The sequence below is a fragment of the Chaetodon auriga genome, chromosome 10, assembly GCF_051107435.1.
Source record: "Chaetodon auriga isolate fChaAug3 chromosome 10, fChaAug3.hap1, whole genome shotgun sequence".
Classification (NCBI taxonomy): Eukaryota; Metazoa; Chordata; class Actinopteri; order Chaetodontiformes; family Chaetodontidae; genus Chaetodon; species Chaetodon auriga.
Window position 1 is genome coordinate 13,998,207 of NC_135083.1, and position 26,049 is coordinate 14,024,255.

General features: G+C 45.1%; 1 protein-coding gene across 2 annotated transcripts in view; it reads right to left on the minus strand.

The window, feature by feature from the left end:
- Positions 1-26,049, minus strand: part of l1cama (L1 cell adhesion molecule, paralog a) — a 40,440-nt gene that overhangs the window by 8,661 nt on the left and 5,730 nt on the right. For both annotated transcript variants that reach the window (XM_076740179.1, XM_076740178.1), the window contains exons 2-16: positions 10,315-10,685; positions 9,069-9,083; positions 7,287-7,389; positions 6,581-6,783; positions 5,464-5,586; positions 4,836-5,006; positions 3,038-3,152; positions 2,445-2,629; positions 2,005-2,136; positions 1,761-1,907; positions 1,559-1,670; positions 1,018-1,178; positions 765-924; positions 339-463; positions 49-150 (exon numbers count right to left, since the gene is read on the minus strand). In XM_076740179.1, coding sequence (XP_076596294.1) covers positions 49-150; positions 339-463; positions 765-924; positions 1,018-1,178; positions 1,559-1,670; positions 1,761-1,907; positions 2,005-2,136; positions 2,445-2,629; positions 3,038-3,152; positions 4,836-5,006; positions 5,464-5,586; positions 6,581-6,783; positions 7,287-7,389; positions 9,069-9,083; positions 10,315-10,444 — 1,984 coding nt within the window. In that variant the 5' untranslated portion in view covers positions 10,445-10,685. The remainder of the gene's footprint in view (positions 1-48; positions 151-338; positions 464-764; positions 925-1,017; positions 1,179-1,558; positions 1,671-1,760; positions 1,908-2,004; positions 2,137-2,444; positions 2,630-3,037; positions 3,153-4,835; positions 5,007-5,463; positions 5,587-6,580; positions 6,784-7,286; positions 7,390-9,068; positions 9,084-10,314; positions 10,686-26,049) is intronic.

Consider the following 26,049-nt stretch of genomic DNA (forward strand, 5'->3'; position numbering starts at 1 on the left):
TGTGTGCGCCTCTTAGTGTGAGTGTGTGTGTCTGTGTTTGTACTGAACCTAGCACAGGGCTGTTGTTGTCGTCTCCAGGAGTCCAACTGAGTGTGACTGCGCGATGCTTAGCATCAGTGATCTGGACGAGGACAGGAGGGTCTGGACGATCTGAAAGGGACAACAATAATATTATGACTAGAACTACCAGCAGACTTATCCACACCTCAAGTTTAAACAAATAGGTCTGTGTAGTTTGGAGAAAATTACAAAATTTTGCATATTGTTACAAGACAAGTATGCTCAGTCTCAGACTCTTGCTGGTTTTTGATGATACAGTATATGGTCCGTGATCTTACCACACAAAGTGAGGGTGCTGCTGGCTTCAGCCATGTCCAGTTTTGTAATGACCTGACAGGTGTACACGCCCTCATCAACTGGTTCCACATTAGCTATTATCAGGTCTGGTCCATCAAATGTGTATCTGAGGGAATATGGTCATCATTGTTATCCTCCCCCTTTATCTTCTTTGCCTCTATGCCACTATCTCATCCTCCTTCCTTTTTTTGTCACCACAGCAACGCATTTGTTTGTTTGTTTATGTAACAGGGATAATATTACGTGAGAAAAAGACAATTAATAAAGGACACTGTTCCGAGTTAGACTTGGAAATTCAGGATAAAACAACTAAACAAACAAATGGCTAAAATTATAGTCATCCTGTCAGTAATTTCTAACACTGTCCTCATCATTGTCAGTTCTCTAATGTATAGAATTTAGCTTACTTTTCGTCACTGTGGGACTCAAAGAGCTTCTGATCGTTCTTTCTCCACTGAATGAGTGGAGAGTCAAGCTTGGGGTCGACAAGGAACAGACAAGTGAAGATTGCTGTGTGTCCAGGCTGCACCTTCAGAGCCTGTGGAGGTGTCAGGATCACTGTCCTGTCTGGAGGAGACAGCAAGGAGACACACAATGCTGAGACAAGCTGCATGAGGTGCAAATAACATCAGCTGCAAAGGGACACAGTGTCTCACTCACTGAGCACTTCCAGCTCAGCACTGACAGACAAGTTGCTGTTCTGTACAGAGCAGGTGTAGTAGCCCTCGTCGTCATGTGTGACATTAGAGATCTCAAGCCCCCCGTTTGTGAGCAGGTTTACTCTGGGATCTGCCAGAAGGAAGGCGGTTCTGCTGCTCTCCCTGGCAAACACACACAAACACACACACACACATATCCAAAAACACACATTAGAAACTTGGCAAGCAGAGGTAGAAATAAAGCTTTTCAGCTGCAGCAGGTGCTGATGAATTCACCAGTTCAACTGCCACTTTGCCTATTTCACCAGAGAGAACAAAGCCTGGTTGGAGATCAGTCACACTGACAAAATTCACAGTCACAGTCCAGATGTAACAGCATTTGGCTGTTAATTTATGCATATGAATAGCTAACTACGCAAAAATATCACCTCTGTGAAATTTGTTAATATGAAAATCTGCCAAACACACTAGAATGGACAATACAGTACAATGCAACGCAACAGAACACAACAGAATAGAACAAGGTAGGTTGTGTGCCTCACCATGTGACTTTAGGTTTAGGAGAGCCAAAGGTTTCACAATCCAGTAAAGCCTTCTTGCCTTCTGTAAATGTGTATGTGCTCCCATCGTCAGTAAGGATCTGGGGAGGCAGCTCTGAAACAACACACATAAGGGGAAATGAGACACAATCAGACATACACACACAAAAACTCTGTCAAATAAGTGAACAAAGCAAACACTCACCAATGACATAGACGTTGGTGTTGGAGAGGATGGTTCCATGCTTGTTGGAGGCCTGGCACTGGTAGATGGCAGTGTCTCCAAAGCTGACATCTTTTAGGATTAGAGATCCACTCGCTGTCAGGGTGCGCCTAGAGTCCTTGTCAGTTGCTGTTCAAAAAAAAAAACCACGCAGTCAACACACACACACACACTGTTTGAGGTTGTGTGCTGAGGTTTGTATTTGTAGGCCACTTTGTGCACCAACCTGAGATGGGGATCCCGTTCATGGTCCAGCTGATGGTAGGAGACGGGATGCCGTCCGCCTGGCAGTCGAGTTTGACTGTCTCACCCGGGGCATATAACTGACTTACTGGCTCATTGATCCAGTATGGAGCCGCTATAAGAGACAGAATATACTAATTACATACAGTACAAGCAAAACATTACATTCTTAAATTACACAGCAGCAAAGCTTTACACAAGACAGTACTCGGTGAGACTGATGGGTAGAGATTGATCGGTCACACCGTACAAGTTGTCAAAGTCTCGAAAATCAAGCAACTGATCATCAAACTGATCTGTTATACTTAAAAGGGCACTCCATCTGTCTGCCTCTTCTGACCAATGTGCTTTCACCTGATTCCTGAAGATCAAGAGAAGATAATGATTTTGCAGTTTGTAGATACCATTGTGTGTGTGACATACCTTCCACGGTCACAGTGTAAGTGTGCGTGGCCTTCCCTTGGGAGTTCTCGGCTATACACTGGTACTCGCCCCCATCGCTCTCAGAGATGTTACTGAAGCGCAGGCGGCGGTCGAACATGTCTTTAGTGGTTCGAGATTCAGAGAGCTCGCCATCCTTCCTCAGCCACGACACTTTGGGAGTTGGACTGAAGAGGAGGAGAGAGGGGAGGAAGAGGTTTAATAGGAATGTGGAGGATGTGGATGGAGGGATGCAACAGAGGAAGGAGGAGAGGAATTGACACACGGGATGTATGGAGGAGAAGTCGAAGTGGGGAATACAGTTTGAAAGTGAGACATAAAATGAAGAAGGCAGACAAAGAAAGAAAGAGACATGCAGGGTCAGAAGAGAAGAAATGCATGAAAATGAGAAGACAGCGAGAGGCAGAGTTGGCAGGAGACAGCATAAGAGAAATAATGGAGTCAAGCAAGTATAGGGAGGTAGGAGGAGGGGAGAGAGATGGATGAGAGACAGGTAAGATTGATTAAAAGGAGCGGCTCAAGCTTTCTGATTGATGGGGGATGTAACACACACATATGCACACACAGATACTCACAGGCCTTGGACAATGCACTCAAGCTCAATGGTCTGGCCCCGGAGCGCATGGTAAGTGCTGTGGCTTCCAGTCGGTCTCATCATGTGGGGCCTCCTGTTCCGCAGTACGGAGTTGGCTGGAGGAATAAAGGTGGAAACACAAAGACAGAGAGGAAGACTCATACATATGTATGGGTAATTTTCAAATTGCCCTGCTGCTGACACAGCAGCCACTTAAGAGACTCAGACACACACACATACACACACGCACAAAGATGCAGGGTGTGGAATCATGTGGAGAAGACTTTTCCTTTCAAACAATGCATCATCATACAGATTTTCTCAACCCACACTCATACAGAGAGGTCTCATGTTAACATGTACTCATCTCTCTGACCTCTAGTTAGGCCACAGATGCTGGCAGCCACAACTCAGTGTGAGCTGCATCTCATTACCGCTGGACTGAGGAGGCGATGAGCCCCCTGCGTGCTCTGGGACCGTCTACTGGATACGGTACTGCTTTGGTCAGCACAACATGCCACCACATGGGGGTGAGTTGACTTTGGTTTAACTATGGGGCCTCAATTGCTCTCAACAGATTGTTATGCTATTTATCACACTTTGTGTGTGCCAATATGATATACAGGCCTATATAGTATTTTACTTAAAGGGATTTATTTAAATATAGAAAACAAGTAAGAAGACTGATTTTAAGGAGATGTTACTCTCACACCGTACTGGCTGTCTTTAAAAATTAATGACAAAACTAAATACACGCATCAAAGGTACAATGTGTAAGAACTGGCTGACTACTGCTCACTATTGTCTTTTCTATAGGGATCTTTGGTTGTAGTTGTGCTGCCGTCAGCTAGTTAGCTGCAAGCAGGGACAGGAAAGCCATGGGAGAGCAGCGACAGCAAGGTCACCCCTTCATCACAAAAGCAGCATCTAAAGCCAAAATCTTCTGAGTCGGACAACCAAACCAGAGTTGGTGATTGTTGTAACACTGGGAAAACAAGATGGTTTTGATGAGTTTTATGTTGTTTCTGTCGAATTTGAATGAAGTGTGTTTTATGATGAGTTGACTTGGCAATTAAGCTGGTCTTAGTTCAGTTTGTTTATTTCTTAGACTAAAAAAACACGTTTTGCAAATTAACCAGTACACTAACGCTAACACGCTAACAATGGTAAGCTTTATACCTGCTAAACATCAGCATGTTAGCATGCTGTCATTAGCATTCAGCTCCAATCATCACTGTGCCTAAGTACAGCCTCACAGAGCCGCTAGCGCCGACTTTAACTTTTCATTTAAAGTATTTTACAGCAAAGAAATTGTCCTTTTAAAAACTGTTGACAGTACTTTCTCTCAAGCGTTTCTGGAAAGAGCTGTAGCTGCTGAATTTTTAAAATGTAATTTGTCAGTGAAGTGGCAGCAGAAATCTCACAGGCAGATATCTTGAAACCCAAATCTATCTACTTGTCTAGACACTGTGAGAGGTACAAAACATCTTTTTGTAATTCAAGTGAGTAGATATCATTTATGAATACATGAACAGAAGTGGGGCTGTCATACATACATACATACTGTATAATGTAATGTGGCCTGCACTTCCCATTGAACTCCATTTTTGGAATAAAGTTTGGACACCTGTAATGTTTTATTTGTTATGTTCTTGATATGGCAGTACAATTATCCGTAGGGTGAGCAAGCCCATGACACTTTAAAATCTGAATAAAAGCAGCCTTAGCCTGAAGATGCATCTCTGGAACTCAGTTCGGTTCAGATCAGCTTAGATCAGTTGATCCAGAGCAAAACTCACAGGGGCTGACAGTGAGAGTGATGGGTTCCTTTGCCAGAATGGTGCGTGTTGCCAGGTACTGGACATTGCAGGTGTAGTCATCCCTGCTGTCTTCAGTTTTCAAATAGGCAAAGTATAGGTTGCCATCTTTCCCCACCACCACTCGCTCACTCAGCTGGATATGACGCAGACCTGTGGAGATAGAGGGGGGGAGGAAATAAGAGAGAGGAAATGATGACAAACAGTGGCAGACGAAAAATGAGAAACGAGGGAGAGAGACAGAGGAGCTTAAGAATAAAATAGTAAGATGGAATATAAGAGGGAGGCCTTAGAGATACAATAGGATGAGAGAAATAGAAAAATGAAGATAAAGAGATGTCGGAGAATAGGGGTGAGAATAGAGTCTGTCCACAAAAGGTACTGAAGACATTTTCAAAAAAAAAAAAAAACGTCAGGAATAGATAAATGCATGAAAGGATATTCTTGACATTGAGAAAGGAAAAAGATCCTATTATTTCAGAACTAAATAATCAAGTACTTCACTATGATGTGATAAAAGTGGACAACAAACGTATGGATAGATGGTCTAAGTGGCAGAGGAGACAGGAAGGAGGTAATGGAAGGAGAGATGGAAAGGTAATGTACTCACTCCAGTCCATCCAGTGAATGATAGGCTCCATAGAGCTCTGCGGGGGGTTACACTTCAGGACAATACTGTTTCCCTCTTCGGACTTCACACTGACCTTTTTTTCTTTCTGCTGAGATGGAGGAGCTAAAGGGAGGCAAGTGAGAGAAAATACACACCTGTTAGTGTGCTTAGATACACACAAGTGCATACAAGCATGTACACAACCACCTGTGCACACATTTACTGCATCATGTCAAGATTTCCTGAAGCATCCACATCACAACGCAACTTAAATACACGGTGCACTGGATGAGGAGAAGTATCTGAGGAACTCCAAGGATTTGAAGGGAAGTGCGTTCAGAGAAGGCTCCAGGTTGTCTTTTGTCTCGCAGAAGTGGAACGACATAATCTGTGAGTCACATGTGTTCACCGATCATTGTTGATAACCCCACAGGAGCGGCTGAAGAGCGCTTCACATGACATCAACTCAAGAGTGTTTCTGGGGAAACCGTTGTCAGGGAAACTGTGAAGGAAGGAGGTTGCCCAGGAGAGAGCCAGTCGCACAGGTGGATGGATACACAGAGGTGCTCTTTCCTTTTGCCCAGGGGTCCGTGTGTGTGTGTGTGTGCGCGCGTGTGCTTGTGTGTACATCAGTATATGCTGATTATCATGTTATTGCATGTAATTATGTTCTGGGTGGCGGCACCGGGAGCTCTCGGTGTGAGCTTCCATCTGCTAACAAATGAGCTCTCTATAAAACAGGGCAAGGAACGGTTTAAACGTCGGCTCCGCTCACAGCTTTGTAAATCGCTCTGTTATTGCTGATAAAACCAACAACAACACAGCTCGCTTCTAATCTGGACCTTGAAGGCACTCACAGGAGCGCTAACGCTGAAGCTGACATCTATAAAAGACACGGAGCTCCTCTGATGTGTTACAGCTTGTTTGAAGACATTTCAGAGGATATTTGATTAGTTTGATGCTATTTCAAATGGTGTGATCTGTCTCTCAAACGATTACAAATCAGTAAATACTCAGCCAGTCAATTTGAATGTTAAACGGTCAAAGTGTAGTGACTCTTTCTCAATAACCGGTCAGTGGTTGCTTTAGGATCAATCAGCCATCAGTATGTTCTTACCATCAGTGCGGAGTATGGCCTCATTAGACACAGCTGTCCCCAGCTCGTTGGATGCGTAGCAGACATATTTGCCTTGGTACTGCTTCAGGGTGTCCATAGTATTACTGAGTGTGTAGAAAGCGGTTGAGCCAGGGTGCTCAGATACCTTCAGCTCCGGGTCTCTGGCTGGGTCAAACTCCCTTCCATCCTTTGTCCATCGGAAACTTGAGCAAAGAAGAAAAAAATCAGTAACACTGATGGCAGAGGGCTCACGCACATATCAAAGTCAGACAAATCATTTCCATGCCTTTGAAAAAAGCAGTTTTTACCACAAAATGCCCTTACATGTCAGTGAATTTGAGGTTACAAATGAATAACTGCAAAATTTACACTAGATGCGACAGTGGGATTCATAAGATTGCACTGTGTAATTGCGATATTCATCTTTTCCTTGGCAACTGGAGCAGTTTTCCACTTCAGAGCAGCTAAGACACTCTGAAAAGATTGCTCGAGGGCTTAATGACATTTATCCCTTGTTGAAATGAGAACTCTGACTGGGAGAATCTGTGCTCTCATGTAATACTAATATGTAGATGTCAGCTGAACAAGGAGAGAGAAGGTCAGTGTTCCCAGTTGTCTAAAAAGATAACCGGTAGGCTCCTCCATGACTAATATAGCATCTCCAGACTTTATGGGTTTGTGTGGACGGGTGTGTGTGCTGACTAACATGGGTGAAGGGTTGCCGGATGCTTCGCAGCTCATGACGAGGTCTTCCACGCTAAAGACGGTGACAGACTCCGGCTGTGTGGAGATCACTGGAGGCCTCTTGACTGCAAGGACCAAAAACAGAATTACTTCTGTCAGTTAAAAAGCAGGCGTGTATATACTGTTACACACCTATATGGTTAAAATAGATAAAGACACATGCATACACCAAAAATAGTGCAGCAGTCTTCACATGACCTGCTTTCATTCTGCACGCTGCTGTAATAGCTCCAGCTGTGACATGCACTCATATATCATCCTATCGTAACACACACGTAGCTATGGCTTTTAGGAGGCTTAGCAAACAGCAGAGAATAACCAGAGATACCACTCATTTTCATAGTTTAACAGCTGCCGATAAGTATATTCAGTCAATATCACTTAAAAAGACTCCCCAGAGAAAGAGATGAAATGTAGGCCGGGGAAACTAGTGAGAGTAAGAGAGCAGGCACAGAAAATGGGTTGAGATGAGAGGAAATTGATATAGCATAATGTAAAAGGGAGAGTACATGTAAAAGAGATATACGGTACAGTGCCCCCGGTGAGACTCGGAGACAGGGAGGGCGAGGGAATGAGTCTGCGGGGAAATGAAGCAGGGATTTCAAAGGGGAGAAAGTAATGACCACAAGAAGAGGTTTCTCTTTCTCTGTCACCGCTGTCCTCAACAGCCATAAAGCAAAGCCTCGATAACAGACTCATAAAAACCAACATGCTGGGATTTTGTGTGACAATGTATTGACCCAGCGTGTTTGATTCCTCCACATGCTTTATTGCCCATGTCGTGTTTTTATGTTCTGCTTTTCAATACTTATAGACAGAAATTTAAATCTTTTTCTCCACAGAGCCTCAGTAACTACACACATCGGCTGTGTGCAGCAGGATACAGGTCACAGCTTGGTACTTGTTGGTAAAGTCTTTCATTTTACTTTAAGGGAAAGAGACAGAGCCCGAGTCACAGATGAATTTACATTATGTAGGTAAATGGGTAAAGGAGGACACAGCATGGAGGAGGGGGGCGCTGCGGTGGATGAGAAGAAGGCGATGGAGAGCCGAGCGGACAGGGGAGATGGATGGAAATGCAGCAAAGACAGAGCACAAGCAGAGCAACAGAAAAAATGAACAAAGGGAGACAGAGTCAGAGGGAAAAAAAACAAACAAACAAGGGGTAGGGATGGATAGGGAGAGTGAGGGAATTTAATGAAAGAATTCCCACTGATAGAAGAAATAAGCCCGTGTCCTCAGCTGATCAAATTGAAGTTCAGGCTGCAGGCGCTGCTCCATTATTGGCACAGGAGGAGGAGAGGAGCCGGTGCTTAGTGCTTTAACTCCTCTTTATTTCTCTGTGTCTTTGATCTGACAGCCCTGCTGCCTCCTTCCAGAGAGCAGCTCCTCACACTTCCTCCTCCCTGCTCTCACGGGGATCTCACCTATTGGGAGCCAATGAGGCTAAACACACACCCAAATACAGAACGAGGCACACAGAAACAGGCACATTCGCAGAGTACAACACACACATACACACTTCCTCACATACAAACACATGCACGATGACAGATGCATAAACACGCACACTCTGCAAATGGACACTAATGCCAGATTCATTAATGTGCAGCACAGTTCAACAAGACTTTTGCTGTGTGCTGGATGGAAAATAACATCTCTGGCAGAGTGTAAGTGTTTACAACCAGCTTTGCCAGCACCTGCATTAAGACAGATAGACATCAACAAAGTTAAAAGCACTTACGATCAGTTATGTGGTCTGTTTGTCCACAGTGGTGGCAACAGAAAAGGCAATGAGGGAAAAAAGATTTTAGTTGCAGTAAACAAGAAGGGGAAAGATATTTAAACACAAAACAGATTGAAAAACCGGCACATAGAAAGTTACTGCAGATAGATAGATAGATAGATAGATAGATAGATAGATAGATAGATAGATGGACAATTGAACAGCAATTATGACACATGGACGATAAAGCAGTGTAATGTCTCCTGTAATGGGGTGCAGCTTTTGACCCCAGCCTCCTTGACACAGATTCTAATGCATCTCCGTTATTGATCCCAATCACTGCCTCAGTGGCTCTCATTGACGTGGCAGGGCCTTGCTAATTGAAAGGCAGGGGACACCTTGACCTTTCACATCTTTGACCCGCTCCTCCTTCCTCCTCCTCATCATCATCCCTTCATCCTCCTCGGCCCTCTCACCCCTGTGTCACCTCGCCCCTTCTGGGATTAGACTGGGAAATTTACTGTGTCTCATCAACATTTACGGGTTGTGAGTGTGTGAGCACATGTGTGTCCACGCATGTGCGATTGCTTGTTTGTACACACACTTTTGAAAGCTGCGTGGGCGGTGAAGGACTGTGACTCACTGCAAGTAGTCTTAGATAAAGAGTGAACAGAGGCAGCAGTGGAAACAATATTCTCTCTTTCTCTCTCCCTCCATTGGAGCTCTGTGGGTAGGCCGGCAGCAGCCGAGAAGATGAAGATCAATTTCGCTGCAGGGCCACAAGCTCAGTTGTATTTCTAATGCCCACATAATGCATCGAGGAGGCAGAAGAAATGAAAGCGACTGAGGAAAAAGCTTGCTGGATTTTTGTTGTGTAGCTCAATCGTTGATTAAATTACTCCGCAATCAGATTCTGGTTTGCACCAAGGAAACCAGATCAATAGTGGGGCTAATCAATGCAGAATGAGGGGCTCAATTACAAAGTAATTAGACACACCAGGCACAGATGAGTGCTAACCAAAGAAACCTCAGACAGTGTAGTATTTCAAGCATAATAGCACAATCCAACCCTGAATACTGAGGTTACTGAAAGAGAAACACATGTTCACTCTGCTCATTTGCACTAATTAATCATGATGAAAGATCATTATTAGCGTGCTTTGATGAATCAACAATGTAATTAACACAACAAATAGATCTTTGAACCTCATGGAAGCATTCAGCTGCCATTGTTATGAATGGTACGATATGAATCTGTACTCACAGTTGGAGGGTATGTGTATGGCTGCTTGGCTGGGCTGGGCAGCGAGGGAGAGGAGGAGGAGGAGGAGGGGGAGGAGGCATGAGGAGCACTGCCCCCTACTGCCAACCTGCTGTCGCTGCGTGTGAGGCATTGCTCAAAGTCCCATCAAAGTCCCACCTGCTCACGCACACGTACAGTAAAATGCACACAGAGGACAACCTCACACACACACACACACACACTTGTGCAGAGCAAGTGTGAGGCGATGTTTCTTTCGCAGGAGGCCTTGGCTTTGCCTCGTACGTCTTTGGTCCCTCTTGTCTTTATTCTTTTTTCCTCTCTCTTATTTTTCTTCTGTAAGTCAGGTCCACGCCCTCCTGCTGGTCCCCTCTCTGAAACATAAAGGGGGGGGGCAAGAGGGAGGGGCAGAGAGGGGGCCATGTGTCAGAATGGGAGAAAAATTACCGTGCACCATGTGGTCAGACCTATAGACAGACTAGGACATGGAGTTAACACGCCAATCAAGATTCAACAATGACACCAACAATGCCGATCACTGAACCTGTTCCTACAAAGAAAGATCTCTCATTGGTTAATTACACAGCCAGTGTCCCATATGGAAGGACCAGTCAGCAGGACAGATGGACAGAATACCACAACAAGAAGCTGAACAGAGCCTCCCAGCTCCCAGATGGGCTGTGGACAGACAAATGCAGATGGATGAAGTGTCAAATCAGATAATACGCAAGACAGCCAAACAAATAGTTGATAATTAAGTTGACTGCTCAGAGCTGCTTGCACAAACTGAACAGTTCATAGTGCGTTTGGGTGATGGTGCTGCGATAAGTGTGCGATAAAGATGCTATCAGTCATGGTGAGCAAGGCGAGCCACCCCTGCTAGGAGTCTGTCCATTCTCCATCTGTACCCTTGGATCCAATCCACGCCATGACATGCAGGCAATCCTCCCCCGCAGCACCACGTGGCGCAGCCCGCTGACTGTTTACACTACTCAGTATCACACACAAAGGACTGTTATAGCGCACCATGATTAAGACGTACATGTGAGACAAAAGAAAATGGCGATAATAGAGAGAGGTTGCCCGTTTGGCAGCTCTGCAATAATGGCAGCCTGATTGAAAGAGTCTTGGCTCCGCACCGCTCTGTTTGCTGGCAATGCCACAGCGGAGTGATGGGTGACCTTGGAGAGAGGGGGAAGGTCAGAGAAGTGAGGAGATGAAGATAATGGAGAAGAGTGGAAGGTGAGAAAAGGACGGAGAGACGGATTTACAGTGAGTAATGGCCGGCCGGGTAATTACTTTGGATTTTTCCACGTCACTCTGTGAACAACCTTTTCAACAACATCTAAGAAAAAGAAACAGGAATATGGGATTTGTCTACATCAATAAAGCCAATTTAGATTAAATTAAAGACCAAACAAAAGCTGATCCCTTAATAAGGCAGTTTAAACTAACGGCTTTAGGATTAAATGAGCCATTACACTAACTTGCTTGCCTTGTCAGAAGAATGGCACAACAAACACACAGAGAGGGAGAGGAAGGAGGGGCGATGTGGGTGGAGGACTTTAGGGGAAGATAAAGAGGAAAAGTGGGTTTGAGGAGGAAAGTGGAGAGGGAGAGGCGGAGGGGAAGGAGGAGAGAGGCAGAGTGGAGGGGGGGTGAGAGGTGATGGGAGGAGTGGAGGGATGTGGAAAGAGGGGAGGAGGAGGAGGGATGACAAAGGGTGGCAGCTGTGACACTAATCCTATCCATCCACGCATACATACACACACACGTGCAAGCTCTCCCAATCAGTGCGCATCATTTGTTCACTTTCTTCCTCTTGTTTCTCTTCTTCTGCTTCTTATTTTCCTGTCCTTCCATCAGCCATTTTAATTGGTTGTTGGTTCTCTGGAGACAGGCGGCCAATTACAGTGATCCGGCCCTAAACAGGCCTCTCCAAAATACCATTAGAAGCAGATGAATGAAGCGGGGCTAGTCAGGGTATTAGTGTGAGTGTTAATGTGATCTAAGGTGGGAGCTTGCCTATCAGTGCCCCCCACCCCCCACCAAAGAGACAGAGAGGGAGATGCAAGTGGAGCAAAGCAAGACGCTGATTAACGATGTGGCGCGCCGTAGCTTGTCATGCCGCCAATCACAATTCACCAAGGGAGTGTGATGCACATGCACAAGCTGGCAAACACACACACACACACATACGCTGAGACTCATGGGCAGTAACAGACATACAAAGAAGCTTGTAATGCATGGATAGACTGACAGAAAGGAAGGCAGACAGACACACACACACACACACACACCTCCAGTGGTCTGACAGAAGAGATCAGACAAATAAAAGGGCACGGTCCAGTGGGCTCCAGTCAGCAGGTCGACCTTGCCAAGGAATATTCCATTCATGTTGAGTAGGAGCAGTAAAGGGGAACACTATAATGGGTTGGGAAGGGTTTGTAAAGGAGGGACAGTGAGTGAGACAGAGGCTGAGACAGCAAGAGAGAGAGGGAGAGAGAAGTGGCATGGAAGGCTGCCATGTAATGAGGATTACCCAGCCACCACAAACATGCTGATAGCACAGACTGATGTGGCCTGACACACACACACACACACACACACACACGCACACACACACACACACACACACACACACACACACACACACACACACACGGACACACGGACCGAGCTGTGTGCACGGCATGGAGCCTTGTGGCACTCCATTATCACAGGGGTGAGAGCCACTGACATCGAGGCAGATGCCTGATTTCACTTCTTCAGAGTGTCTGCTGTGCAGCTGTCAGAGATCCAATCCCAGCCCCTTTACCTGCTTCATTGGACAGGGTCAAAGGTCACTCCTACAATGACTGTTTGCAGCTGGGCTGAGATGACCCATCATGGTGTTCCTGAGTGCTTTTAAAAACTATTATCACCGCTGGGACGTCAACAGGCGCCATCAGAAGTCGTTCAATCACAGGGAGATTGTAGAATGAGCAGCGCTGTGTTGAGACTTGAGGGCGTGGTTGTTTCCTTGTTTCCCGCAAGAAAGACTGACGGCAGAAAATTAGCCGCCGACAGGCCACGTATCAAACAAGGCAAATGGTACAAGCCAATTTTGCTACTCCTTCAATTATTCATGAATTCCTTGCATGAGGCTTTTTGCTTACAAAAATACAAGTAAGCCAAGCATGTTGTATTATGCTGTTAGTCTCACTATCAAAAGCAGAATTTAATTGCTGCACATCATTGTGGCGTGTGCCCACCTTGTCATCTAATAGACAGAAAACTGCATCCTTCTATGCGCAACAAAATGTAGTGATTAGGATTGAGTAGACATGTTGGGCGTTGCCAAGGACTTTCCAGTGCTGAATAGGCTGAGGACACACAAGATCAAACCTCAAGAGTCAAATCATGTTCTGAGATTCACGCATATTCTGATCCCCGTCGTGCCAACCACCCACATACACATGTGAGACTTTCACTGTTTGCTTGAAATCCTCACATATCAGTCTGAGGAGCTGCGATGTTGATGAATGCAGCGTGGTGTATTTTCTCTCAACACAGTGAGTCACGCAGATATCAATTCTGAACGCTTCTCTGTACTTTGATCAGATGTGCTGCTCTACTGGATTTGTGTGCGAGCGAGTGTGTGTTTGTGTTTGCGTGTGCATGTGCATGTTCAAACATGTGTGCAGGTCTCGTGTCCTGTCATGCCTTGCTTTTAAATATTAACTACCTCCAGCTGTGAAGATGTGTAGGGGGAGAGGATGCGGGATAAGGGAGGCGGGGGGAGAAAAATAAATGAATACATGCCCCCCTTTACCCCCTACTCTTCCCCCAGGGTTCGTCTGTCTGGTGAATCATCAGGCTGAAAAGAGACGGACAGAGGGACAGGAGGACGAAGGGGAGTGATGTAGCCATGAAAAAAGAGAGCGCTCACTAAGGCAAATGGACTGGAATTACAGGAGAAAGGCAGTGAGAGATTATAAGGGTCAATGGATAGTAAAAGTGAGGGGGGGGGGCTTAGAAACAAGGTGATCCTGGCGGGGGGTAGATGATCAGGCCCCCTACAGAGTGAATTATTCATAGAAATCCCCTTCCTGTAGGCGCAATTTGCCCTAAATTCACCCAAATTCATAATTCATTCCCACCCCTCGCAATACATTTGGTTTGGTCCCAGACTGATGCCGTCCATCTATACCTGGTGTCTTTGGTGTGGCCGTCTGATTCTCTCCTTCCGTCCCTCCCCGCTTCCTCTCTCTGGCAGGGTCATACTTAATGCATGAGCCTGTTGCAGTGAGACAAGTCTCAGACCCACTTTGTCGCTACAGCAGAAAAATACCACAAATCATGTGAAATAACACTGGCTACCTGTTTCCACTCGGCTCCACAGCTCACTTCGCAATGCAGACGTCTTTCATCATTCACCGCAGTGAAGATTGCATTTCTTACAAGCTTTTTTCACGTTTTCTCCAAGTGTTTCTGCTTAGGAGCAGAGACTTATAATAGGAACTGTCCAAGGCTGATGAGAGCCCATTTTCCTGTCACCTTTTTATCAGTCTTCTCCTTCTCCTCTCTCAGCCCCCCTGGTAGCTGACACTAAAAGCTTTCTTCAATTCCCCTCCGATCACTTTTCACAGTACACTTCAGAGTCCCTCCTCCTCTCCTCTCCTTCTCCTCTTTCTCTATTCAACGCTTTCTCTCTCCATCAATTTAATAAACTGCTTGCGGTAGCACTCTGGCTTGGACAATAGGCAACGCGGCTGATTAATTCAATATTTGCAACTTTAATGGAAAAGGGGCTTTACAGCACAGTGGGAAACCAATATCTCCCTCTTGATGGTACTCTTTGTTTAAAAGGCCAACGCGTATGTGTTTCAAGACCGATGATCCATGGTCAACACCAAATGGAAATTTACCAGAGGAAAAAAGCTGCAGAGCTACAGCTTATCTGGAATCAGAGTATACAGACAGCACATTTATCAATACCACTATTAGCATAAGCTTGGCCATTACATACTTTGCTACTCCCACTACTGTCAAATGCAGCGATAGAGTGCACGCCAAATTTTCCTCATATTCCAAACGCCTGCACCTCTTTGGAAGACCCCGCCTCACCCCGCCCCCCCCTTCGTTCAGTCAAAGGTTAGAGGTTAATATTGGAGTGACACAAAGCTGGAGAAAATAAAGGTTGTCAGAAGAGCCGTGAGGGCAACCGCCCACTTTCTCTCCCTCCCTCCCTCTCTCTCCTGGTTACCATGACAACAGGGTCTCCACGCAGCATCCCCCCTTGTACATACAAATTCAGATATTCACACACATGGACACTAACAGGTTTGCGGTATCACTTAGATATGCGCACACACGTACACACGTTCAGTCATTTGCTGGCGCACACTGACAGGCCGTCCCTCAGACACACACATACACACACATTCATGCTTAAGTGCAAATACTAAATGTCTTCATGTCTTTACTGTTTACACACACTTTAACAGACAAAACACAAAGGCTTGGCAGAAATGTGTTTGAGTTACTCAAAGATTTGTGAGGTGAAATCATTCACAGACTTATCCAACTGAAATTTTAGATGCAAAACAGAAGTACAAGATTCCCAAAGTCTCCTCACACAGACAAACACACAAACACACAGACAGTCATCCCTCCTATTGCCAAGACTGCAAATGCAGCTACCTCTGGTGTGATTTATTTATTGATGTTTTCCCCCTTAAGACACAATGGGAATGGTAGAATAAAAGAAGTGGTGAATAATTCAAGGGGAAGGGAGTGGACTCATTAAGACATCCGTGAGGGCTGAGAAAGACAGAGAGGTGGATGGATGGAAGGAGGGACGGCGGAAAGAAAACTGACAAAGAGAAACAGGGGCAACACCGGCGGGAGATCAAAGGGTGGGTTGACGACAAAAAGTCTGAAAAATTAATAGAAAGTGAAAACAAAGAGAGTGAGAAGTGAGAAAGACGGAACAGAAATAAATGTAAAAAATAAAGACAAGTGTAAATGACAGATGTGAAAAGAGAAGGAGATCAGGTTATGAGATCACTGACCGGTAAAACCTCGGTAATGATCAAAAACAGGGCTGTTACCCTCATGTAATAGTGTATCAGATTCCCTGTATGTGTGAGTGTTTGCGTGCATGTGAGTTCATGTGTGTTGCGGTGTATATCAGCAAAGATCAGCCAGTATGTCGGCAGGTCAGCTAATCTCTCTTGTCAGCTAATGGAGCCAGTCTTGCAGATGGAGCGCTGCCTCTGGCTCTCTCTGCTTCTAGTATGTTAGCTGCTGCTCACTTAAGTCCACAACTAATATGGTAATTTGCTTATGGCTTGCCTGTCAGTCAGTTAGTAACAGGAAATGGAGATGCATGGCATCAATACACAAAAGAAAACAGAATGGAGCGCAGCTTGTGTTATGGGGAAGATAAAAACATGACTGTAGACTTTTGTATGGAAAGGTTAAATGGGTACAACATGTGGACACTGTTGCATTACTGAATCTCTTCTTCCATTTCTTTGCATTTCCTTTGAATTTGCCTGTAATCTAACGGCAATAGACATGGACAAAAACAGAGTTCTGTCCCAATGGAAAAATACACACAGACAAGGAGACATAAGAAATGCTTTCTGTATTCTAAATGAGACATGTGTATTCTGTACGTACACACATGCATAAACTCTCTTTACACTGCTGCACTGTTGCCTGTGGGCGTCATTTGCTTCATTAGCTGCAGCATCAGTCAGATTCTTCGCTTGCAGCACAAAGCATAGTAATTACAGACACACCCTCCGTGTCACGCAGGAGATATAAGACTCGATGCATGCAAACGCCGTTGTGCATGCCACACATCCTCACAGGCACTCTGTGTGCAGCAGGAATATGAAATGATGAATGCATGCGGCTCATGGAGGTACATTTTTGTGGCAGAATGGTTTAGTGTCCATACAGTAGATGGTTAAAGGCGTTTGCTATAGTAAATAGAGGCAATCATGACATTATGAAATTACGTGGAAGAGCTATTAGGAGTGACCTTCCCTCTCTCCCCTCCCTGCTTCCTATTACTGCTCCGTCCTATACCCCTGCTTTCTCTCGCTCTTTATCTCTCACAGTCAGCCTCTCCCCTTTTCTCCTCTGAGCTAACAGCCTCGCTTGTATTTTTTATATTGATGAGCATTTTTGACCTTCACTGCCACTCTCTCTCTCTTTTTGTCTTTCTTCCCTGACGATATGTGCTGTTTGAGGAAGTGATACTCGGCGAGATTCTACAGTAAACGTGTTTGTATGTGGCCGTGCATCCCTTGGAGAGACAAATTAGAGGGAGATCAGGCGGGTGAAAAGGAGATTTTATGCGAATATGCTAGTAAAGCCTTTAGGGATCTAACTGGAGCCAGACAGGCCAGTTAAAAGAAGCTGACATCAGTATAGTTATCTGTCAGTGTTAGCCCTGAAACCAGATGCAGCAGCTTAACACTGCTGGAGATGACAAACCAGCTACAACAAACAGTATGCAACAGCACCAGAGGGAAATCAGCCACTGAAGCAGATGCTCAAACAGTCATAGTGTGTGTGTGTGTGTGTGTGTGTGTGTGTGTGTGTGTGTGTGTGTACACATTAACATATATAAACACATATATGAGCAAGAAGGGAACAAAACATAACCTTACACATGACTTAATGGTGATTTTTCCATACAGGTCACATTGTTATTCAAGTCAGCCATGCATAAATACGGTATAAAGCAGCAGAAGAGAAAGCTCTACGAGCCTCAAAGAGAGAGCTGTAGTGCTAAGGTTATCTGATCAGCCTCAGGTGTGAACGGGAGCATATGTGTGCACTTGTATGTGTTTCTGGGTTGCGTCAAGTGAAGTGTGCAGGTGGGGGCAGGTTCGTGTTAGCTGTTGCAGGTAGTGATGTCTGAGGAGGGGCTGTGCAGTCAGTCATCAGCAGACAGAGGGGAGGAAGGGGAGGAGGGAGTGGTCCCTTGGGTCAGGTGATAAGTGGTCCATACAGTGCTGGAGGACACAGCTGCCAGAGGCTCGTGTGACATGCAAGGACACGTGTGCGCCTCCACAGGGAAAACTGGCCAGCCACACCCCGAGAAGAGGGGCGGAGTGTGTGTGTGTGACCTTCAACCTCTATCACAACAGGTTAGACACTTGAGAAACCTGTGTCACACTGAAAAAAAGCCCTCTTACCCAAGAAACATAACAAAAATACAAATTTGCCTGAAATTGTGGCATGTCTTTGTTTTGATGACATTTCTGTGTTTCCCAGGTTCTTAACCACGTTCGTTGTTATAAAATTTCAAAAGGTATTTTGGCTCTAAGCTTCCCTGCAGACAGCTTCTTGCAAAGATTTAAACTTGAAACATCTGACAAGGTCTCCTTAGGTTTTATGTAATCCTTTTTTTCCCACCACTTCAGGGAAATGAGCTGCTGCCAGGGCAAGGTCACACATAGTGCTTTGCTAACACATTTGCATGGAAGGGCCCCAGTGGTTCAACGACTGTGGGAAAGTGGCTGGAGCTTTTTTTTTCTAGCCCAGTACTGGGCTTGTGTAGACATGCAGGAGTCATACATGAAGACCATGAATAAAAAACATACATCAGACATGCTTGCACCCACAAACAGAAAATACTGTACAAACTCACACCACCACTGCCACAGTTGAGAAAAAAAAAAATTAACAACAAAAGCAAACAAAAACAGTGTGAGCATAACCAGTCAGATGTCACTGACTAGAGGCGGAGCAGATGCAGTTTTAGCTCACAGGACTTGGTGATTGGCATCTTCAAAATGATTAACCAGGTCAGACCAACGGCTTCTTGGAAATCCCATTAACTTTGTTAAAAGTTGCAAAAGCAGCACTTCCCTTTAAGTGCTCCTCATCTAATCAAATACAAAGCCTTCTGGGGACGAGGAAGGAGATGCAACGCCCCTCAACACCTAGTAAATGTCTATCGAGTGGAAACAGAGTGGAAATAGAAGGGGGTGATGGTGTGTGGATGAATGAGAAGAAACGAGAGAAGAGAAAATAATGGATATTGTAGCTCTCTTCAAACAGTCCAGTCTCCTAAGTCCAGACTAAAATGATCGCAGTCCCATCATCTACCTTAACTGCATCCCCCAGCACTCTGTCTACTTTCAGGACACGACTAAAACCACGTCTTATATAAGTGCTAACATTCTGACTGAGCAATTTCATCGATTTGTTTGTTGTCCAGTATGGAAATCTTTCCTTCTTCCTGCTGTGTTTGCACTTTGCTGTATTTCTTTTATGCCCCACACTCTCTCACCACAGAGCAGCGACAAGTCAATCTCTATCCTATTTATCTGTGTGAGGTCCAGGTATTTTCAGGCAGACTTCTAATGTCAGTAAAGTTCATATGATTCGATTCCATTTTGAAGGTAGAAACACTCATTTTCACTTCAGTAGATTACTATTCTCTATGGAAATGCTCTGTACTAACAGGTCACAGTGATGAACCATTCATTCAGCTCATATAAACATCTGCTGTTGTGAGCACTCTGATGCAAGAAAGTGATAACTTTTACATTTCTTTCAGCGACTGCTGCAGTTTGGAGATGTTTCTTTCTGCTGCAGTTTCATTCTATGTACGTTTTGTTTTTAAGAAAAATCAATATACAAATACAGATATTATATAAGAGAGTGCACCAGCTCAGAAGATCACACCCCACTGGAGGTGCTGCTTGTCTCTGCATCAGCTTGTTTCTGCCTCTGTCTCTCGTCTCTCTGTGCCATCAACACACACAGGCAAACAGCACGGCTCAGATATGTGAAGACACACAGTCACACACAGTTGCTCAAACCTGCACACATGCACAAACACACACGCAGCAGCAAACTGAAGTTTAGGTAATTGTCTGACAAGACGAGTCAGTTTAAGGGGATTTGCCTGTCATTCAAATAAGGCTGAGTGAGGATAAAGGGCAGCAGAGAGATGGGAAACAGGGTTTGCATGGTGACATGGCCGCCGAGCTTCAAACATGGTCTCAGCTTATTTGTACGCGCCACCTGTGCGAGTGTGTTTGTGTGAAAAAGTGTGAGTGTGTTTACTTAGGATGTGGCAGGTCAGTGTTGTTATGCATGACTGATTTTATTTGTTGTAGTGTGTGTACATGTGTGATTGTGTGTGTGTGTGTGTGTGTGTGTGTGTGTGCACAGTGTCTAGGGTTAGGTGTCAATACTCCTGCCTCCCTTTCCTTTTCTCACCCCGCTATCACCATGACAACCTCCTGACTCCAGCTCAGCCGCACACAGCAAATATTTCTCTCCCCTCCCCCTCATACATGTTCATCCTCCACACCCCATCCCCCCATACCCTCTCTCCCTCTCTGTCTCATCTATCTCTACTTTATACTCTCTACCTTCATCTCCTGTCTCCAGTGTCTCCATCTCTTGCTCTTTCCCCATCTCCAGCTTTCTCCATTTCCCGTTATGTCTACATGCTCCCCACACTTGAAAGAGTTGCTCCTTCCTGACTGTCGTCTTTGCAGAAAGTCTATCTTTTGTTTGCACTGCTCTAACTATTTCACTTCTGTTCTCTATTCTCTGCTCCCCGCTGATTGCCTCTCACTCCTTATATCAGAATGAAACTTCTCTTTCCCCCTTTTTCTCTCCCTGAACTCCGTTACCCCACCCCTCCCTCCCAGTCTCCTGCAGAACGAAGCTTATGGAACACTACCTTCCGTCTGTCCTGCACTACATCTTCATTACTACCACCCAGCCAAGATCATACACAATGCAATTACAGGTAGCATTCTATCAACCTCTGTCATCAACTTTTATCAAGCCCGAGAGAGACTGTCCAGTCTGAGGGGAAATTTGCAGGCTGGCACAGCATCGATACAATCCCGCGACCCTAAGTGGCTGACTAACTCCCATCACATCTGTTATCATTATCATCAGCACACCATTTCTGCTCTGTAACTAAATCCAATCATTACCAATGGAGTCCGCAGCGGAGATCTATTTGAGGCGGAGCGGCTTGTGCTCTCCAACACAGGAGGGCCAGGCTCCATCAAAAGCTGCAGCGTTATCTGAGGCGCACAGCCCCATCTCTGCTGCAGACCCCCCCACCCCACCCACATCTCTGTAAATCCCCCACCCCACATCTCCACGCAGCTCCAGCCCCTCCACGCACCAGTGTGTAGTGGTGCAAAGAGATCAAGGACATGACATTTTCCGGAACGCGCAGCAATTTTCAGCAAGGCGCAAAATGAAAGAGAGCAAATAGACAACCTGTTCCGTCCCGCCTGCGTTTGCGTCAGTCTGTGTGTGTGCATGTGTGTGCGTCATCTCCCGCCAGACAGTTAAAGGAAGTGACAAGTATATCTGGTATTATATTATCTATTCCAGGAGGCAGACAGAGTGAATAAGCAAAAAAAAAGTGAGGTTGCTGTTTCATCTCTTCTCTATTTATACTGTTTTGCAGAGCTTCACTGCTCCTCTCCCTCCTCGCTCCCCTCCACCTGCATTCTCTTTTCTCCCCCCCTCTTCCCTTTCCTCCTGGGGTATTGCCCCGTACACTGAAGCCCCAGCTGTGGCCACAACTCCACCGCACTCTCTCATCTCTCTTTCCCTCCCATTTTGCCTCAGTTATGAGAGATGACAGAAAGGGTTCGGCCCCAATTCCAGAGAGAGAAAGGGAGAAAGAAAAACAGATAGAAACAGAGAGAGAGGCCACAGGGATGCAGAGGAAGCTGTGGTGACCTTTCCCTGCAGCTAAACAACCAGTTGATGAGCTTTTCATAGAGAGTTAGGCAAGCGAGGTCTGACAATCCACATTTATACTGTAGACACACGCAAAGCAAAGATGCTCGCAGCCAGCTGTTGATACTCTTGTGTATACTCCCACGGCTAAACAGCAACACAACGCACACAGATCCACACCTTCTCAAGGTGAAAATAAACCTGTGGCAATATTCTAGTATGCTAAATCCCCAGCGATAGTGGCAGATATCTAAATCATCTCCATCCCATGATAGCATTGCTTAAAGCATGCTGATCATGCAGGTTCCTATATAGGACACCCACACAGCATGTCAGCAACTCCTGCCAGCTAGTAATAGCCAAACAAACACAGCTTTTGCATGACAACATTTCTCAGACACCTCAGAGACTTTTTCCTTGATTCAAACTGAAAGGAGAAACCAGCTTTTCTGAGACTTGTGGAGGCAGACGGGCTGACAGGCCGAAGACACGGGGAACAGTGTGTATGACGGCCGCACGGCTAGTAACAGCCCTGTCACTAACGTTTACCGTTGGACTGTTTGTCCCCCTCCGAACCACAGGCTGGTCAAAACAGTGCTCACCACTCACTCATAAATAAAACACAGACTGTCTGGACCACTGGATGGAGGAAATGGAAGGAGAGATGGAAAGGCGTTGGGGGGGGGGGGGGGACTAGAGTTATGAGGACACAGGCTATAAAGACGGATGATATATGAGAATTGAGGATGAAGTCATCCGGGTGGATTTTATCCTGTCACTTCAGCCTTTAGGGACTTCTACTATTTGTGTAAGGGGTTGTGTTCCTCTTATTTAATTAGCGCCACGTAGTCGCTTTGTACACAGCCCGCGAAGATGCAGGTGAGTGCATGTGTGTCAATGTGTGTGTGCCTGGCAGGTGTGCATCTGCCTCCGCGTACACTGACATTTTAATCGCGACAGGATCTTTGTCCTTTACCCCGCCATCTCTCTCTGCTCCCCACATCTCCTCTCTCTTTATCTTCCCACATTGTCTTCCCATCTTAACCTCCACCCTCTCACACTTCCTGCTCATAGCCACGAGCAGGATCACACTTTAGCGGTACAATCAACATTATTAAAAGGTTACTGATAATAAACGTCCTTTCTTTCTCTCTCAGTGTTTTTCTCCTGCTTCTCCTGCCCCACCCAACTGTGTAAGGCCTGGAGGATGAAGTCTTTGCTTATAATTACCTCGTTAAGCTCGTTAACAATATCCGGGCGCTCTGTCTACTCTCCCCAGCATCTCTCTTTATCTCCATGTGGTTTGTTTTCTGCTCTGCATCTTTTCTCTCCTCATCTCCCACCTTCCCCCGATGTGACATCTGTACCCCTGAATAAATTTATTTTTCCTTCTTGTTGCTCCTGTGTTTTCTCTTGGGGATTGGGCCTTTTATCTTTTCCTCATATTAACAAGAGGCCTCCTCACCCTATGTCTCCTTATCGCTTCCTGCTACATCACTCAGTCCTCTCTTCAACAAATGATTTACAAAAATCGCTACACGAAAAGTGCGCCCTGGAAGTTTGGCCACAAAAACACAATTGCTCAATTCTTCCCGCTGTGCAATAGAGCATGATGGCTGATGTAAACAGACAGTTTTATAGCTAAATATAGTGTCTCATTATTGCAGCTTGGGCATTGTGCGAGGCTCTCTGTAGCGCCATGCACAATTACCCCTGATCAATTCAGAGAACAAACTCCAACAACTCCAACAACAACCTGATTTAAAAACACAAAGCCGGCATTTAGAAGAGGCTAACCAGAACAGAGTCACTGACATCCAGCTCTTCAGGTGGAAAGAGTATGTAGCAGCCTAGCATGGCCTAATTTATTCTGGCTATGAGCAGATAAGGAGGGATGATGAAAGGGATGTAGGTCATATTGGTAAAGAAAACAGCAGAACATGTTGTATAAACCCTCACTTCACAGTGTAAAGTCTCCCTGACGTGCAAATTATTTGCAACTTGGCCAAATAAATAGAATGAGATGGGGAGACGTCCCAGTGGACAGGCTGTAAATGTTTTTATTTCCAACCCAATAATGACGAATTAATGTGAGGTAGGGAGTGTGTAATAAAATGTGACACAACAGGTCTAATAACCAAAAAAAGCCAATAATGATGACTATGATGTTGGAAATGCAAAAAATATAGGACAATCTTTTTAATGTTTCATCACCAGCTGAGGTGAGGAGATGTAGTCGGGCACTTGGCACCAGTGTCCAGTTAGACTTTCAAAATAAAGGCTGCTGAGAGCAATGATAAGGACATGGTTAATGTTATGAAACAGTTGCACTTTGGTTTGGTTTTCACACAGGATGAACATGAAGCCCAGTCTCCTGGATGAAAGTCCTGTGTTTGACCAATCCAACCACTCCAACCTCCTCCACAGGTGGACTTTTCTCACTCTTTATACAACGACATTTTACATGTTGGGAGATAAAACGGTCAGTTTATAGAAGTCTATCAGATTATCCTGCACCTCGAGAAATGACGCCAAAGGGGTAGCCAGTGCCTTAAAAACTAAGGCAGACACACATACTGTGAATACAGGCTAAAAGGAGAAAGGAAAAAACTTTTTGAACTAAATTCTATATGTGCACACTTTCCCTGCATTTATATCATGAGATACATGAAAGAAGTGTTCTCATATGCTTTCTGAAAGACAAGGTTGCCCACTCAGAAGGAAAAGAAGCAAGCCAATACGCCTGTTGTTACTCATGACAGACAGAATTACAGAGAGCACCCCTCTCTAAATCCCATCTGTCTTTACTTTTGTCCCTGACATTTCTTTACTCCTTGACATTTTGTTTCTTTCCCTGTACTTGAATCCCTCTCCTGCTGCTCATAATCAATTTCCCTCCTCTGCAGCTCCTTTCTTACAATCCTCCCTCTTTGTCTCCATGCCTCTTGTCTGACATTACCCTGTTTTAACCTTGCATGGCCCTCATCTGCTCTGTCCCAGCCAACGCCTGCATGCATGTGGTGGGTGCAGTGTGTAATAGGATGGCACAGTAGGTGAGATTAAATTAGGCCAGTGTATGGGGATTACAACCCACTCAAAACCTGATCCCCTCCCACTCTCTGTAATCCAACCCTAATGAATATATCATGGCTGACACAGCAGATAAAGCGCCTGCGAGAAACTGCAGTCACAACATCACAGAGACATGAAAAGGAGACAAATACAGACAGCATGTTTACTTACATCACCTGCAGTACTTGAGGATGCTGTGTTAAAGTGTGTATGGATGCTCTTGTTTCGTACCCCATCTATTTCATTTACAGTTAATTCAAATGAAGTGTGGGTTTGAGTGGGGAAGAGCCAACTGAAACAAAATCAATGCACTTCAATGTAAACAATCCAAATAAAAAAGTCTTTAGATGGATTGGGACAGAATCAAACCACACTGTGTTTCACCTGTGAGAAAATGATGATGTGCGCCGCTCAGTCAGTGTGAGGCAGTCACATTCAATTCAGCACACCGAGGCCTCGGAAAGCACAATTTATGTTTGCTTTCCTGACTATGCATCTCTTGGCTGCAACACACCAAACGCTGCTTCACTTCAATTTATAGACTTAATTAATCTACAAGTTTATTTCAGAGTTCCAGGATACATCATCTTAATCAGCAAACTCTTGGATGTGCTTCTGGGATGCTTCAAATGACTGGATATTCTCTGGCATAAGCCTCAATGTTGCAATCAAGTCCAGGCTTTCATGGAGCAAACGGAAACATGCCAACAACTCAACTGTGATAATGCTTCAGTGCCAGAACATAAACTTCTTCAACTCAAAAGTCAAATATGACACATGAAACAGATGTAGGTGAGTATGAATGGTAATCGGAATAAATAGTTTGTTTTAAAATGTTAGTATTGGCAAAGGAAAAAACTGGGCCTCACATGAAGAAACATTGTCAAGAGGAACCCGGTGAGAAAAACGCAGAGCACAACTGAAGAA